At 40.5% G+C, this 18,984-nt stretch overlaps 1 protein-coding gene across 2 annotated transcripts; it reads left to right on the plus strand.

The window, feature by feature from the left end:
• The first annotated feature begins 11,561 nt into the window (after nucleotides 1-11,561).
• On the plus strand, nucleotides 11,562-18,368 carry LOC141793335 (protein Wnt-8a-like). 2 transcript variants are annotated; one of them, XM_074673956.1, is made up of 6 exons: nucleotides 11,562-11,584; nucleotides 16,644-16,677; nucleotides 16,819-16,957; nucleotides 17,282-17,407; nucleotides 17,507-17,649; nucleotides 17,802-18,368. In XM_074673956.1, the coding sequence occupies exons 2-6, from the start codon at nucleotides 16,663-16,665 to the stop codon at nucleotides 18,366-18,368; spliced, it is 990 nt and encodes a 329-aa protein (XP_074530057.1). In that variant the 5' UTR covers nucleotides 11,562-11,584; nucleotides 16,644-16,662. The 2 variants fall into 2 exon arrangements, with proteins under 2 accessions (XP_074530057.1, XP_074530056.1); XM_074673955.1 differs by lacking the exon at nucleotides 11,562-11,584 and adding an exon at nucleotides 16,445-16,536.
• Nucleotides 18,369-18,984: the final 616 nt, after the last annotated feature.

Below are 18,984 nucleotides of genomic sequence, written 5' to 3' on the forward strand. Positions count from 1 at the left end.
ACTGGAACCGGGCTGGATTTTAAAGTGCACACTTGTTGGCTTTACTTACTGTGTAACTACCCACTACTTTACCTGTAACTACTGGTCAACAACTGGAACCGGGCTGGATTTTAAAGTGCACACTTGTTGGCTTTACTTACTGTGTAACTACCCACTACTTTACCTGTAACTACTGGTCAACAACTGGAACCGGGCTGGATTTTAAAGTGCACACTTGTTGGCTTTACTTACTGTGTAACTACCCACTACTTTACCTGTAACTACTGGTCAACAACTGGAACCGGGCTGGATTTTAAAGTGCACACTTGTTCGCTGTACTTAATGTTTAACTACCCTCTACTAGTGTGCATTTTATAATCTAGTCCAGTTCCAGGTGTTGACCAGTAGTTACAGGTAAAGTGCTGGGTTGTTGCAGTGGAACTGTTGAAGCTAGTGACATCTGTGTTTCTATGATGAATAACGCTTGGACACTTTATCCATACAGATACTCCGGTCAGAGAGTAAAGGCAGATACACAGTTCACAGTTCAGTCTTTTATGTATCCTTTAAGAAACAGCATTACAGCAACGGCCGGATGCATGGAGAATGAATGAACGAAGAGGATGAATAATGTGTGTGACATCAACGTCCAACAGCCACTTATCAGTAGTGCATCTCAACAGGGTTGGCAGTGTATGGTATCTGAAACAATAAATAACAGAAGGTGAATCAAAGACAGTGTCTACCAGACGTTAATGATGCGCCCACTAGCTGTTTAGCATTAGCAGTGCAACGTAAGGGAAACAAGAGCCAAAATTCCTGCCACATAATCAAACAAACTAAATGTTTATTCCCCTCTCAACACTCCTTAAAGATAACTTGTAAGCTATTAAAGTACTTACTTCCTCAAGAATGCATCACTGATAACTTATAAGATGTTTTGAAGATGCTTTTAAACAATCGCGGAATCTCCGTTCGGGCTATACAACTTTTAGGACCCCAGGCTGCCCGCATAAAGGCATGAACGCAAATACGCAAAATCCTAAGGACCCCGGTCTGCCCTCCAAGTTGCCTGAATAAAATTATATACAAAATGCTTACAACACATCAACGAAGAACAGAGGCAATTTATAACAGAAAATACTGGATAGTTAGCCAGTAAGCAAAGACAAGTGTGATCTTAATGGATCAGTACCTTAAAAGGAGAATTACAATGTGGGGTCTCTGTGTGTATAAAAAAATAAAGATATTTTATACGTCTGAATATCATTATTATGTGAAACCCATACTCATCAATACATTACAGCTTTTAACTTTATCATTGGTCTACATAATCTTTATCCATGCTGATTCTTAAGAGGAAGTGATACATCAAGGTTTGCATAGTTAGAGCATATGTCCAGGAAAATTACACTGTTTTGATAAGTTCATGGTAAGACACGGGAAACTACACTGTAAGACTCCGGGACTTACACTGTAAGACGCGAGCACTACCCGATAGGTACCGCAAAATGTCAAGGTACATGTGTGAGAGTTACCCCTACAGTTGACGAAACTACACTGTAAGACGAGAGCGTAACTACCCGATAGGTACTGCAAAATGTCAAGGTACATGTGTGAGAGTTACCCCTACAGTTGAGGAAACTACACTGTAAGAGACGGGAAACTACACTGTAAGACGAGAGCGTAACTACCCGATAGGTACCGCAAAATGTCAAGGTACATGTGTGAGAGTTACCCCTACAGTTGACGAAACTACACTGTAAGAGACGGGAAACTACACTGTAAGACGCGGGCTGTAATCTAAAGTGCTACCTAATGCGCTTGTGACTTATTCCCTATATCTTGAGTTTTCCAACAATCTCTTGGGATGTAGTGGACTCTTTCTGAATAAAAATGGCTGAAATACTTATTGCAAATGCATCACTTCACCCCGACCTTCTCTTAAAGAGGTGAGACGAGTTCAAGATTTCACAAACATGGGTTCTTAAGGTGAACTGGTCGGTTGTCAAATTGAGGGTGGCAGTCAATCCCCAAGGAGATTTTCTTTTCCCCTTTTCCATTGACTTGTTTATAAGAAATCAGTAGAGCAGTCTCAAGCTCATGTGTCAGAGCTGTCTGTTGCCTGTTTTGTCATTAGCTGGTGTTGAATTGATGTCCTTTCAGCTCCCTCTTCTGTTCATTTGCATGTCCTTGTACTTTTAAAGTTCTTATGTATATGTCATGCATTATCAGGCCTGTTGATGAAGAAAAATAGATAATTATCTTTTCTGCTAATGTAACAACATCCTGTGTCATGACAGAGAGTTCTGTTTGAATACAGTACAGGAAAGGCCATAAAGCGTTTTATTATGAAATATTTTTTTCCAGGTTTAAGTTGGTTGTACCCTTGACATGGAAACTGTACCTGCCTGAGATATCCACAAACCCTTTCATTTAGCCTTTGAGGTCAGATGGGGTCCTGTGGATGATGCAACATCCTGCAATCTCTTATTTCCACTCAACTTCAAAATAAACACTGTTAATTACTGTTGTACCACCCTGACGCTCAAAAACATTGAACTACTGGACAAAAGTTCTGAAATAATCTTCATGGCTTAACATTATAAATATTGAAGTATATTGATTTAAAGATGATATGAGAAGAATTTGTTTTAATTGTACTCCCTAGCCACGCTGTGACCCGGAGTCTCCGCACACTGTTGTAAATAACTTTTAGCGAGGCGTGTGTTTGTTTTGGAATTAAATGGAGATTGGATCAAAACAAATTTTCTTTGTTCAAGGCAACTTTTTCCTGGATACAACGCGCAGAGGTAAGGGACTTATAAGTACAGTTACATATCGCTACAGTTTGAAACGTGACATGTGACAAACGCTGTAGCAGCCGGCTATTTGTAGCAACATTGGCAGCCCTATGCGCTGACGTATCTGTGGGCTAACATGACAACAAGTAAACACTGTCAGCTTGTAAATTGTTTAGTAGACGTTTATATTAAGCCCAGCTGGCAGCCCGATGCTCTGAGACATGACTGCAATATGCAACGTTAGTGAATCATGGTTAGCTATGTCCTGCCAGTCATCTATCAATCATTTTATTGACAGACTCGAGTTTGAACAGACAGAATAACTGCTGCATGTGAGTTGGAATGATCATTATCACAAACAGATTAGCTCCCGTGTTATAGAGTAATACAGCCCAAGCTAAAGGCTAATTAGCTTTTAGCTTGGGCTGTATCGCTCTCCTGTTTAGCTTTCTTCTGCTCTTCTGTCCTTTTCTGTCTGACAGCAAGGCTCCTGTGTCCACCATCACTATATAATTAATCACAGAACTTGTTTTCAGCGGAGAAAAACACAGATCTCTGTGTTTTATCTCTTCTCACTTCTAAACTTTGTCAGCTGGCATGGTGTTGTCATAGAGACCTAAATGTACTGTGAATCAATTCGGTCCCGTTTGACCCGTCCTGGAGGCTAAGAAGTAGCAATTTAAAATAACCTGTAACCTGTAATATTGGCGCTGATAATCTCATTTTAAAGTGTGGATTACAGTCAGGCATACATCAAAAAGGGAGAGTTTTTCAAGATCACTTTCAAAGTCCTCATAGCCCTTAAAAAAATTGAACATAAAATCATGCCACAGACAAGATGTATTAAAATTTATTTAAACTAAAGAGGTTTCAGAGTGCTTGTTGATACAAATTCTAGATAGATCAAAACATTTAAAAAGGAACAAAATTTCTGGACACATATGAAGATCATGAGATTGACCCATACAATCTATGCAGAGAGCAAGGCACCCAGCAGAAGGGAAAGTCACATTTTGATGAATCTTTGAATAGTTATAGGTGACTATCAAATCATATAATTGCCCCCTAGTATTTGCCTCCCTAGAGGAGTCTTCAGGGCAGGACATCATAAGAGTGCTTTTTTAACCACAGTGTAACATGTATGGCAGAGGTAGCACAAGAGCCTGCTGCTTTACTGACAGTTTTTGTATCAACGCTATAGGTGAGTCTTCTTTTCTCACCATTCTCTTTCAGCCTTGGTTGCATATTGCTCTTCAGGTTTTGCAAATTTTTCAGTTACGTTTCAGCTTTTTTTCTACCTTTACTCAAAAAGAACATGACAGTGGATAGAACAGAAAACAGGGTGAAAGTGGGGAGTGACATGCAAGAAAGGGGCTGCAGGCTCCATTTAAACCCTGGTCAACTGCTCTTGGGCTAGCTTTATGTGGTGTAGGCCCTGGATTTCGCATATTTCACATATTTCAATTGTGATCACCACCCTGTGGCTTGCTCATGGTGGCTGCTCCTGAATATTCTTTTCACATATGTAGCTCATCCTGAGATGGGGGTTTGGATAGATTTGTGCATGTGTGAATACAGTTCTATTGTATCATCATTTAGCACCTACATTTTACTTTAATTACTGTGAAAAAAAATATTGTTAGAAAATCAATTTTGTATTCCTTAAGGCAACATATCATTCTTTTTAAACCATCCCTGCTTTGAGTTTAAGCAAAGGCATAAGTTTGTTTGTGTTGTCACTCATTTGTTCACATAATTCACTGATGTGTGGGTTTAAAGTTTGATGATTTACTTAATCTACTCCAAGCTTTCAGTTGTGTGAGTGCTTAATGTTTTTATCCCTCAGAGGAAGTGGAGGAAACACACAGGGAGGAGATGAGGGAGTGAAGTTGAAAGAGAGAAGAAGATGCATGGAGGATATTTACTTTGATGTGTTAAGCTGTGTAAACAATGCTTAAGCTTACCCTGAAAGTAAAGATATTTCAGGAAGAATTATGTCACTCACACACAAGCTAAGCCAGCAACACACTCTGACTCCTGTGGACATCAAACTCTACGAATGCTTCTGCTTCCTGATACCTGTAAAGGTGCATTACAAATGTGTTTTTGCTGTTTGTGGCAGCGCTCTTATCCCTCTATCCATCTCTTCCCCTCTCTGCTTTCTTCATCCCTGATCTCTGTCTCCATCTCCTCTCCTTCCTCTGCGCTCTTCCCCCCTTCTTCTCTTTTCATCTCTGTCACTGTCCCCCAGCTGGCTAGGTGAGATAATCCTCCACACTGAGATACTCGCAGCTCATTGGCTGTGATGAAGGAAAGGGCACCAATCGCAGGCAGCATCATTAGTTGTGGCGATCATGAGCTGAGGATGTGGCTTTATCTGCTCTACCTGATCCTGAACTGTCCTAACCCATCTTTTCTATCCCACTAAACTCTTAAACACACTCCAATCTAATGTGTGTGCACATTAGCCCCATTTTGTTGAACACCTTATTCCCCTTGGAACACAGAGCAATCTAGATGTTTTAAGCGATAACTAAGACCTTTAACAACATTAAGCGGATGGAATTATCATTTTGACGGCCTCTGAATACTAGAGATCCTTCACTGTTGGCTTACGGCTAGTAGAAGTCCCTGGCAGAGTTTAATTTGTTGAGCACATTCACTGCCAACACTCTCACACTCAACTTCCGCAAACTTTGATAATGGAAAAGAACTTGAATGTAAGTGTGAATAGATTTGTCCATGCGTCTGTTCTTTTTTTTACCAGTAATAAGACGAAGAATGAAAGGATTTAGTTTTGCAAAGCTCTTGAGTTCAGAGCTGCAGCTGGCCGACATGGATTAAACTAAAAAGAACACTAAAGGAAAGTCAGATCGTAGAAAAGTTAAATTAATTAAGACATGGTGAGACCTCATTTTTAACCTCTTATAACTACTGAAAACAAAACTTTTCAGAAAAAAGAGGACTTGAATACAAGGCAACCAAATGATATCTTCAAATTACAACAATTGGACATGAGAAACATTTCTTCCAAGTGTGTTAATTTTTTTAAGTTTGACCACAGCCCATCTGGAATGACTGGACAGACAGTTTTTTTTTACCTTTACTGCAGCCAGTCACCAGGGGGAGCAGTTTTTGTGGCAACCTCACTTGAAGCCGAGCAAGCGGACGTCCATTTTTTTTACGGCCTATGGACAAAACGAGTGGTGTTTTATGTTTATCATTTGTTTTGTTCACAGTATAGGTGAGAATAGCCAATCCTAATAAACTCTAAGTTCCAACCTGCTAATATTAGACAAATGAAAGTTTGATTTGCTTTCAAACAAGCAGCACAGAGCATCTAAAGCATGGACATTGTCTTAGTGATATCACAGGTGTGAGGAGAGGCATTAGTGCATGAAGCACAAAGAGATGGTTACCACAATAGAACTTATGTCTTAAGCTGAAGTCTTGACAACAGGCAAAGATGTGCCCCTAATTCTGCCCAAAATGTACGACCCTTGGTATTACTATGATAAAATAAGGTGCGTCGGAAAAGAAATTACTAACATTATGGACTGTGGGTACAAACATTTGTCCAGTACACCAAGTATTGACATGCATCAGACCAAAGTACACTGCCAAAAGCTGATATGGTTTACTGTGAAATTTTGTCATGTCTATCGATGAGGTTTTATTGAAACACTGAATACAGATGCTGTGCATTATCAGGCTTTAATGTATATAATAGGGCTGGGATGGTATGCTACTCTCATGATTCGATTCGATTATGATTTTTGGGGTGCTGATTCAATTTAAATTGGGATTCTTTGATATCTACAATTTTCGCGATTTTAGTTTGCTTTTTAACAACCAGACCATATGAGAAAAGCTAAATGATGATGATAATGTCTACAGACTATATCCGGAGCCAAATTGACCATAAAATGCACATCACGTGAGTCAGCGAGAAACATTTCACCCTCTGCTGGAGGAAAGTGGTAACTTTTTTCCTATCCAGAAAAAAGACCGAAATTAAAAATTTGATTTTGAAAAATATATACATTTTATTTTTTGAAAAAGAATCTTGATTTTGACATGTCAGACAAAAAATCCTGATATACTTGATATCAATTATTTCTCCCACCCCTAGTTTATATGCTATGCTGTACCACAGTTTGCCTTTTTTGGGGACAAGTCAAGTTTTCTAAACTAAACTTAACATTTTTTTTAATTGTTTCATTTTTTTTTAATTTTTTTTGTTTGTGTGTGTGTGTGTGTGTGTGTGTGTGTGTGTGTGTGCGGTGTGTGTGTGTGTGTGTGTGTGTGTGTGTGTGTGTGTGTGTGTGTGTGTGTGTGTGTGTGTGTGTGTGTTCCAGGTTGTAAACATGTTGGTTTCTGTTCTGAATTGGTCTTATTAATATGAATTCCAACAGGTTTCTTTTGCTACTGGGGTCATAAGACTGCATGGAAGATAGACATGGTCTTAGTGAGTGATGGCACCTAATCCTTTCTAAAGAGCTGTGCTGCCAAATGATTGCAGCTGACATGTTCAAAATGCTGACTCAACCTAACTTTTAGTCAACCTAGCAGGAGGTGTATAGGTGGAGTTAAGCAGGCCATTCGCCTCCTGGTTAACAGCTACAATGTGTTTATCTATCAGTCTAGTTACTCATGGCCTGTTCCATGCTTGTTTATTTCAGCTCTATAAAAAAGGCATTTATTATGGATGTTAATGGGGTCTTCTGGGATTTTGCAGTAAGCTTCAAGTGAACGCTTCAGGAGCTGCAGGTTTTCACAGGTTGCTTCTTGGTATGTGTCTGTCCCTGTAAGCATCAAATAAGTCAGATAGCATAACAACTACTTCTCTAAAGCTCATTATACCACAGCTGCAGATAACTAACACACAAAGCAGAACCTAAGAGTGAAAATGTGCAGCAAAGTGTCAGAAAATATGTGGGGGAAGGGAAACAGTTTACTGTGATAACTGGAGATGTTTCTAGCCTGCAGCCGTGCAAGTAATAGCATTCAATAAGCCAACATTGCCATCCACAGAGCCATGCTGCTCATTTGGTTAAACAGAAAAAGTGTGAAGAGATCACACAAAGACAGAAAAAAATGAAATCCAAGGGCCTGCTTTGTATTCTATACTGGCTTTGTAGGATAAGTATAGTCGAAATAGGCTGCTGCAGCACATTTACTCTCTTAACACTGAGGATTGAGTTCCGTCTTCTCTGACCTGTTTCCTGAAATAAATACAAATCAGGAAAAAAATCAATCTAATCAGAACTCTGAAAAAAACAAAGATGTACACTGAATACTTATCTGCTGCAGCCATTTCTGTATTCTCTTTTTCTTGACACTTAATTGCTCCCTCTGAATCTCCTGTTGTCTGCTAGCTACATGCTAACCCAGTGAGCTGACTGGATGAATCTCAAGCTCTTATTAACACAAAATAATGGAAGAGCTGTGTTAGAAAATGTGTGAATAGTTGTTTTTTTTAAATCACATTCCAAACATTAGGACTCAAGCTGCTACAAGCTGTTATATTGGTTTTCTGAGGGTTTAGTGCCCCCTGGTGGGTTCTTGTGGACTGTTCATCTTAGTGCAGCTTGGAGAGGAGAAATTTCAATTGGTCCTGTGCTGCCATCATGTGTGCACATCATATGTTAGCATGTTTTTATAATGCACTCACAGATTCTCCTTTAATGCTTTAAAATTCACTAAAATAGTATTTAATAACTTAAATGATTGAGTACTTCAGCTTTCCATCTTGTGCTGCACAGTGGTGCCATTTTAGCAGGCATCTAGACGTTGACAAACGGCACAGACACTGACAAAATCCCCGAAAAGGTTTACTGGTCTATAACAATCCCCCAGCAGGCGCTGTCTGACAGGCCATTTGGCTGTTTAAGTCTGACCTTTGTCGATGTACATCACTTCTCCAAGCTTCAAATATGAAAACATTTCACACAGAAAGGTTAATGGGAGAGCTGGAGCAAATTTATAGAAGGTCAAAGATCCTTCTCCCCCACACATGATATCAGAAAGAAGCAAACAGCTCAATAGAAACATCTATCTGAAAGGCCGATTCAGGAAGAAGTTTGAAGAGTGTGGAAGTATAATTAGCTCCAATGGCTCCAATGGAAAAAGTTTAATATAGATTATTAAAATATTGCAAGTAAACAGCTAGATTCAGAGAAAATGACCAAGAAAGCATGAAGTATAGGTTTTGTTTACATTCAGATTAAAGCTCCAGTAGAAGAAGCAGTGACATACTTCTACCAGCAGGTGGTGCAGCTGCCTCTGTTGATAGCATTCAGGGTATTCATGCTGACCACACTGTAATCCAGAAAAGCTCGAAGTCATGCAGTCGTGTGATGTCACACATTAACACAGTGCTTACCAGAACCTCGCCTGGCTCACTGTGTCATATCAAAGGTTGAGGTCATGTTGACTCATCATCACTCTGCTATTCTGAGACGAGCGCTCAGAGAAATACTCTCTCCCTGGCTGAACCTCTGAGGAGATTAAAGAGGGAAGACCAGCAGGTTTCATGATGTCAGCAGGGGGACATGAGCTGTGTGTGTCATGGCTTTATTAAAGCCTGATGTTATCAAGAGTAGCTGGATCAGTTGCAAAATAAAGATGTGACTACTAGACTTATAAAACCCTGCACACAGGTATGGTAACAACAAAATAATAGCAGTAATGTAGAAATAGGATGAGTGAAATATGCAGTTAATTTACAAATAATGTGGAACAGACCACGTGAATCAAAAAATAATAATGTTTGATTAATTTGTTGATGCGTTAATGAATATCTAAACTGGATGGTTCCCCATTTAAATCTCTTTTTGTCCCTCTGGTTGTAACATAGGAAAGGGTTTAAAAACATTACTAATTGCTTTATTTAAAGACAACCACTAATTAATTTTCCAGCCATGCAGTCACTGAATATCTACTGTTTGTGTATCATTTTTTGTATGTTTTGAGAAGTTTCTGTTTTTCACGTTAAGCACTAAATATTAATGCAAAAGACCTATTTCAAAGGAACACATTGCAAAGATAATCAGGCCATACATGCTGTGTTATGAGAACTGATCAGTGCACTATATCAATTCAAATAAAAATAAACACATATGTATAAATGTGGTTCTCTACAGACCTTTAACCTAAAGAGGGATTCTGATATTTTTAAACCTGGACCATGTTTCTTCAACACATTTTCAGTCAATGCACACGTGGACTGGCCCATCTCACGTTCTGGTGGGTGAATATACAGTTTTAAATAGGAAGTCTGGTGTTTCATAAGAGGCAGAGTGGCTGCTTTCTAGATGAGAAAGTAAATCCTCTGTTAACAAAAAGCTCTTTCTCTGTGGTAGTTCTGGCGGTAAAAATAAAGCCAGGTATTTTAGACAGCAATCCCAGCATGTGAAAATGCATTTGAAGTGGACACACTTTGATTGAGACTAATATTCCTTGAGGATTTTATTGCATAACTGTCCATATTGTGGCTTTTCTGGCTGAACAATCAGCTGGTTTTCTTTAAAAATATCTAAAAATGAGCGCATTAGTCATTTCAACAAATGTGTCAAAATCAGGACTGTGGTTTCATAAGCGTCCCTGCTTTTATTCTATGAATACTCACGACAAACACAAATGAAGCAGATGACAACTTTTAGAGAGGTACAGGAGAATGCAGACATCACTGAGTGTCATTTAAAGTGATTTATGCAATCTGCGTGTGTAAATGTGTGGTTTTTGTGCCGCTGTATGTTTCTTCTTGAGCTCTCTGTGAGTATGAGGCCCATCTAGGGATGGGCACTGCAGACCATCTTCGGTTATTAATGCTGTGGTATGCAGCACCAGTCCAACCCTTATACTGGTCCTTGTAAAAATAAACATGACATAAAAAATACTGAAACTAAAACACTGCCCTATTTAAAGAAGGTCTAAGAAGACTCTGCGCAATTTCTGGTATGTTCATAAGCAACACGTTGACACCTAAATATCGTTGAGGAAGTCTCTGCCCTATTTTTTTAGACCATTATTATTAAACACAACAGAGGACAAAATCCTCTTTCCCCCATCATGCAGTGTGACTGACATACTCAGCACAACAGCTGAATAATACAATATTACACACAAAATCAATCCCATACAAGCTTAACAGTACAGCTGCTTCCTATGAGCGGTTGGTTTCCTCCAGTCTTTTCCCTCGAGAGCATTAATATTGATGCCGAGAAAGGAGGCTGAGCAAGCTCTCAGTCACTCTCTCTCCCTCTCCCACATCCCTCGCTCTCTCCCCCTCCCTCTTATACCCACACCCTGGATGTAGGCAGGCGTGCACACACCGGCAGATTGACTCAGCTTCCGTACCGCTCTCCCTGCTCCATCTCTGTGTCTCGATCCCTCCCTGCTCTCTCCTCTGGTGGATTCTTACCCACTGCTTTGTGGAAAACCGGTAAGAATGAACCACCTCTCCTTCTTTTGTGTTCCTCATTTCTCTAAGCTTGCGTGCCTCTTTTTGGTTTCATTTTACGGGAGTCTGACAAAGGATTGGGGTGTGGCTGGGGAAGAGGGAGCCTGCTGCCGCTGAAAGCTGTGAAATGATGTGAAAACAGGATGCTGAGGATGACAGTGATGGTGTTAAAGGAACAATGGAGCACATGTTTCAAAGCTAGGTTGAGATTATGGCAGCTAATGTTATTGTAAAGACTCGGCAGGGATGGAAATAGACACATCTGGAGCTTCGCAGACATGATCCAGTGTCCCTTGTTATAAGGAAATGCATACTTAAAATTCTGTCCATGTGCGTGGCACACCTCTGCTTATGTCGCACTGAGTCTTGTAGGCCTCATTCGCATTCAGACGAGCAACATTAGATAATTTTACAGCAGCTTGGTGTGTAGACGGCTAGCTACAGGCTGGTGGGCTTGTCACATTTCCACAGCAGCTCTTGACAGAGCAGTGGTTCAAAGAGGCGTGACTGGGCCCGACTCTGCAAGACAGATTAGTCAGACCTGAGGCTAGGTCAGGAATATGACTGCAGTGGAGCTTGTGGCTGGATCCAGAAGGCTGCAGGGGAGGATGCAGAGAAAAAGAAGGAGGGAGAGGATGCAGAGGAGAGAACAAAGAGCTCAGTCTGGGAGAAAAGGGAAAAGGTAGAGACAAAGAAGATCAGACAGATGGGTAAAAATAGGCACATGTTAGCTTCATAGGCATTTTGGTGGGAAGAAAACCAAGGCAGAGCATGAGTGGGAGGTGGCCACCACTCACAGGCGTGCATGTGAACGTGTCTGCACAGAAAGGGAGTGGCTACGAGGTGAGCTGCTCAGACAGTTACACAGACACAAAAATTGTATTTAATTTCAGCAAAAACTATTTGCATTAAGAGCCCTTTCTACAACTTGACAAATGCTGCTCCCGCAGAATACATCTCTAAATCTTTCAGAAACATCTTGTATATCGTTATAAACCACATTGTCTAATCCCTTTGATGGCTGACAGGAAAGGTCAAACTCTATTTTTTTTCTTCTTTTCTTTTGCAGCCAAAATGTCTGACAAGCCTGACATGACTGAGATTGCTCGCTTTGACAAGACAAAGCTGAAGAAGACAGAGACAAAAGAAAAAAACCCTCTGCCCACCAAAGAGAGTGAGTGTCCCTCGTGTCTACAGCATGTGCATGTATGTGCGAGTGCATGCGTTGTGTGTTTCTGGGCAGAATTAAAGCCTCAATTCCCTCCAACAATTTTCCTGTCAGTAGCTACTCATCACCTCCAGCGCTGTCAGAGGAGTACATGCTCAGCAAGCAGAGCAGCAGAAAGCAAATTGCTGCAACATCAGCACATCATTGATATCCACAATCCACAGAATCCCCAAGACCAGCGTGCCTCTCCTGTATTTACTGAAGCAAATTCAAGCCCGCTGACCAATAATCTATGTTTTTCTTTTCTTTCAGCAATTGAGCAAGAGAGAAAAGGCGATGCCACACCTTGACTTCAGAGCACATGAAGAAAAGAAGCTGAGATGCCACAGCAAAAAAGCACTTTCTTTTGATCAATACAGTATTTCAATCCCTTGCTTTGTCTTCAGAAAAAGGGTGCTCTTAAGCTCCCAGGGGTGCTGTAAGGGGTATATGGCATCCTCACATGGGGGCTCTCTTACCACAGGGGTGGAAAAACATTAGCCTGGGTGCCTATCTAGCAGTTAGCTGAGAGCTAGCGTGTCCCAAATGTTGCCAAACTGGGGAGTGGTGATGGTGAGAGTGGTGGTGGAGCACAGACAGATAGGCAGGCATCCAGGCTAGGGGAAGGAAGTGTGGGTGGGAGGGTGGGGACATGGGAGCATCTTGAGTCTAATCATGTGGGATGTTTTCTTAAAAAAAAACTTTTTACTTTTCTTTATGAAATAAATATGAAGACATTCAACCTGCCTGCTCTGCATATTTCTCTTTCCTTTGTGTCTATTTTGTGGGGATACGTTTAACAATTTCAGAGTACTACACAAACAAATGGAGCTCTTAAAAGACTGGTGTTAATGCACAATGACTTATCTGGGCTGCTAGCTAATGGTACTAGAGCAAATTACAAACATTAGACACATGCACATGTAAATATCACCTTGTATTAAAGTGACTGACTACCCAAAGCTACCAGTCAGTCTCAATACTTAGCTATCGATCTTGAATCAATAATTTAAGGGGCAGGCATACTGCCAGTAGGATCTATAAGAAGTTTATACGCCAACATGGGCCCAGGTTTGACATATTTTAGATACAGGGTTCCCTTAAAAAGAGTAGCAAATACTATTTTTAATAAAAGAGTAAGAAGTAATTTCAGTAGCAACTAGTCATACAGCCTTACGCATGTATGCATCCTAAGAAGACCACATGTAAAAAAGAGTAGCTTTTTAATATATATACTTCAGTTCTTAATGCGCTACATTTTTAATTAGCTTGACATTAGATGTGTTTTGTTAAAAAGTAAGTAAACTGAACATATTGCTTCTTGCTGTACCTGTCCTGTAACCACTCAGTATAAAAAATGGCATCTGTTAAAGTAAACTTTCATTTGATTAAAGCTTTCAAAATGTCTTCGATTTTTTTAAGGTTTTATAATGCTGCACAGTTCACACCAATTTAACTGACAGTAGTGAAAACACACCATAGGCATGAATAGTAACAGTAAATATTAACAGGAACATCAGTGGTTCAGGATTCACAGGGAGAGACACACCTACAATATCTTAACCCATTAGGTTTCTGTAGCAAAAAGAAGCTAGCTTGCTAGGTGGTAGCAACTGTTGAGCCTAAAGGGGAGTGGTGGACTGTGATTGGCTGAAAGAGATTGAGGGGCGGGGGTTGTTGCAAAGATACTGTCTTAACTTTGGTCTTATGGAAAGGTATCCACAAAATACAACGTACACCAAAGTGATATATGCCACTAAATAAAATATGGTATGGAGAAATTAAAATGTATGCTATTTATAAGCCTATAGAAGAAATTGATTGAAAATATCACAATGCACAATGAAAACAATGAATAACAAAATTACTCTTCCGAATTAACAAAGCGTCTGGGTTTTTTTTCTGTCCTTTTTAAAAATACAGTTGGATAAAAATCAGTCACAGCAGCCGCAGTAAAATAGTTATTTATGACCCAGGATTCTTGGCTGGCTGATGTCGCTCGTTGGCGTCACCAGTCCTACCACCCTTCCCCGGACCGTCAAACTTGCCACCTCCTGATCCTTTATTGCTCCATTTCTCTCACCTCACACTGCCATAAATCAGCCGTCAGCGCGCCTTGGACAGCCTAATGTGTCTGAAATCTCTGTTAGAAGTCTTTAATGAATGTGCATTTTTACTCCATGTTATTCTACCTGTAACGATCCTGACCCAGCAGCTTCCTCTGTGGTGAATTGTGAGGATGAGCCGGAATACACATAATCAAACCTTGCGTACAATAGGCTACATTCATCAAGTTAACACCACGCAAACTTTATCGTCCATCCTGAGTAAATAAAGTTAAAAAAGTATTTAATCAAAAGCAAAATTTTCCAAGTTAAACATTAATTAAAGACTGTTTATTTACAATCCACGTGATAGGCTATGTCCACGAGTTTCAGTGTAGCACTTATGCTTCAACACGCCCAGCAGGCTCTGGTCCTTTTGTTTACTATTGTTAACCCATTAAAATCACTTAAGGGACAAATTATGAAGCATTTTAATCGCTCTGTATTATTTAGCAATCAGGTGTCGAGGGGCTCTAGGTTTCAGTCATATCGCAGAATGAATGTGAGCCATGTCTAATTAGTAAGGATTATCCTCACCTACACCCCTCCACTATTGACTGCAGGACCTCGCCCAGTCGTCCGGCTATTGTCTAATGCGCTGAGTGAATGGCTGTTTTATCGAATTTTGAGTGGCTCAAAGGGGATTTGACAAGTATGAGAGATATCATTTAAAAACTCTAATGTTGTTCAGAGCTGATAACACCTCTCGCATCAAATCACGGTATGAGTATGAAACAGAAACTGCAGAGAAGGCAGATGATGGTAGTGATCATGGGGGCTAAATCAAGGATAATCAGAAAAGTTATAAGTGATGAGAATAAGTGCTGGATAATCCTAGATTAAACTGATGGTGATCAACATGAATTCAATCCCTGTGCCTGAAAAATACCAACCAGGAACATCCTAATACAAAAAATAAACGCCGATGAAATATTAACTTACAAGTTAAAACTGAGAATTTCTTATTTGTTTAAACTCTTGTAAATTCCAGACTGTTTTCACACCAAGTTGCCTCCCAGGGAAACATCTATTATCCTATTATCACAAAGATGCCAATGTCGCCGATGTGTGAGGCAGTATTTACATGACTATATACCATCAGCTTCTGAAAGACTTTATAGCTTTGTAACCACTGTCTTTCCCACTGAGACACCAGGACACCGGTGCCATCTTCCAAATTCCAACTACACATAGAGCCTTACGGCAAAATTCAGTCCTGTATGTCCTTAATACATGTGAGATTGTCAGTGATATAGAATCCTTGTCCATAAAAACTTTTGTTCGGTGTGACCGAATTGTAAGATTTATTACCTAACACTCAAGTCTTATGAACTCAAGGCGGTAAAATATTGGGAATTCAATAATTCCTCTAATCAAAATCTCCTCTATTTTAACATATTATATATCACTGTGTCAAGTATTCTCTGGGATTACAATGCACAGTGTTTGTGTGTCCCTTTACATTTTGTCAAGTATTTTATCCATAATTTAATTTTACTTTAACATATATTATAAAAAAAACAACAACGTGTGTTTCATTTTTTCATTTGGTTATCGGCGTGATATTCTGATTAAATCCGCGTGATTTATTTTAATACGTGGGAAAGAGTTTCAGGATTAGGCCTGGGAACGACAGGTGAATGAATGAGGGGCTGTTTGACTGTCTGCGTAACTTCTTTGAAGTGCACTTACGCAGCGACGGCTCCTATTTGTCTCTCGAACGCAGCAATCAATGTCGTAGTTGAAGCTTTTTCACAGCGAAACGTTACCTGCAGGACAAATCTGTCAATCAAAGGGGCACGACCATATAAATATCATCAGTCCCACAGCTTCCTCAGTTGACTCCTGCTCTTGCGGTACTCACATCTGGGACAGATACAAACAGACCGTGTGGATTACAGCTGCTATGGGACCTTTAAAACTGTTTCCAGCTTTAGTTCTGTTCGTGTGCTGCAACGTTCAGTTTGCATTGGCTTGGTACGTCAACTGTTGTAGAAATTCATTAAGACACAGAAAAGTGTGATGGGTTTATTTGATAGAGGATGGCAATAATGTGTCTGCTTTGCTTCTGGTTTTCTCTGTAGGACGGTGAATAACTTCCTGATGACTGGACCAAAGGTAAAATATGACTTAATTATATGCTGTGCGTAAAATAACTTCAGGGTCAATTTTATGTTGATCAACTTTTTTTCTTCAGGACTTTTCATCCTGTTTTTATACAACACGTAACTGATGTCGTTGCACGTTGCCTCTCCTCAGGCTTTTCTGACATATGCCGGCAGCGTGCAGATGGGCGCGCAAAGTGGAATACAGGAGTGTAAACACCAGTTCGCATGGGAGAAGTGGAACTGTCCAGAGAACACACTCCAACTATCCACACACAACGGCCTGCGAAGTGGTAAGACAGTTTCTTAATCATTTCAAATCTCTTGGCACGTCACGTCAGCTTTGAATGACGAGGCAAAATGATGAAAGTATCCACTTTACACTCAGTGTGTCTAAATCGGGGGCTTTGTGATCCACAATGATTTCAAAACAATGTTTACTCAAATTATTTGTTGAACTTAAGCTGATTAGACCCGAATAGATGTCTCCTGCATGTCTTTACGCACGGTTTACGCGCTTTTACGCACGACGTGTGAGTGCAACCAGTGCACATTTTTGTATAAGATTCCATGACAATGAATAACACTTTGCTTTTTCGTATTGTCACTTATTGTAGCCACAAGGGAGACATCTTTCGTCCATGCAATCAGCGCTGCTGGGGTGATGTACACACTCACCAAGAACTGTAGTATGGGAGACTTTGACAACTGTGGCTGCGATGACTCCAGAATTGGGCAGACGGGTAATTATTTTATTCGTGGTTAAAATGAACTTTCAATCTATACAATTGGACTTTTAACAGAAGAACACTATTATAAATGCATTTTTCTGTATTTAAAAGGTGGACGAGGATGGATTTGGGGAGGCTGCAGTGATAATGTAGCATTTGGAGAAAAGATTTCCAAACAATTTGTGGACGCACTGGAAGATGGACACGACTCGCGCGCAGCAGTCAACCTGCATAACAACGAGGCTGGCAGACTGGTAAGCTACAGTTTGTTTGTTTGTTTGTTTGTTTGTTTGTTTGTTTGTTTGTTTGTTTTTTGTCTACCTATTGAACTATTGTGAGTCACTTTATCAGTGGCAATTGATTAAGTTCAAAATTTTAAAAGTGTAATCTATCACTTTCTCTGCAGGCCATCAAAGCCACTATGAGGAAAGCCTGTAAGTGTCATGGAGTATCCGGAAGCTGCAGCATCCAAACCTGCTGGATGCAGCTGGCAGACTTCAGGGAGGTGGGAACCTACCTGAAAATGAAGCATGAACAAGCAAAGAAGCTGGAGATGGACAAGAGGCCTGTAAGGGCTGGGAACAGTGCAGACAACAGAGGGGCCATCGCTCACACTTTCCGTAGCATCGCTCGGACAGAGCTCATTTACATGGAAGATTCCCCGGATTACTGCGTCAAGAACCTGAGCCTGGGTTACCAGGGCACGGAGGGCCGGGAGTGTCTAAAGGGGGGCAAGAGCATGGGCCAGCGGGGGAAAAAGAGCTGCCGCAGGCTGTGCTATGAATGCGGCCACAGAGTGGTGGAGAAGCGCATTGAGGTTGTCAGCAGCTGCAACTGCAAGTTTCACTGGTGCTGCACAGTCAGGTGTGACAAATGCGTGCAAGTTGTGACGAAATATTATTGTGCACGTAGGGAGGGAAGCAGAAAACCGCTTAACAAAACGAAGCGCAGGCACCGTGCGCGCCGGCAGTAATTGCCAGTAGCAATAGAAACATTAAAGTCAGTATCTGTATCACTCCTTGTTGCATTGAACATTTTGGACACCTCGAGACAGAAATCTGTATTGTTACATTTTCATTCTAATTCTCCCTTCCCCTCGTCACTTTTGGCACTTTATTTAAATGATTTGATTCTGATTTTGCATTGTTCCCTGAGGACCAAGCTTCACATTCTCACTCGTTAGTGTTTGTGTCAAAGGATGTTTTGGCCGGGTTTGTTGTTTGTCTTCTGTGAAGTCTGTAAAATGTCAAATATCTTATATGTGTATAAATTTAACAAATAAATATTTTTCTAAATTAAGCGTGGCTCAGTCTGATCTATCAGTACAGATAGTTTTGTATATTCGTCCCTTGCTCTCACACAGAGTTCGGAGGAAGATAAACTGCTGCTTAATACCATCCTTTGAAGTGCGCATTAAGGCGTTTCCTTAACCCGACAACCAATCACCTCGCTAGGGCCTCGGGGTCACAGAACAAGAGATCCATTTGTTCTTCATTCAAGGAAAACAGAAAGTTTGAGCGCACAGGTAGAAATTAACCACATCTCTCCGCAAAGGATAAACAGAGCAGATGAAAACGATGCAGTCATCG

Source organism: Halichoeres trimaculatus, unplaced genomic scaffold, assembly GCF_033239565.1.
Source record: "Halichoeres trimaculatus isolate MK-OKI-2021-1 unplaced genomic scaffold, fHalTri1.1 fHalTri1_scaffold_7, whole genome shotgun sequence".
NCBI lineage: Eukaryota > Metazoa > Chordata > Actinopteri > Labriformes > Labridae > Halichoeres > Halichoeres trimaculatus.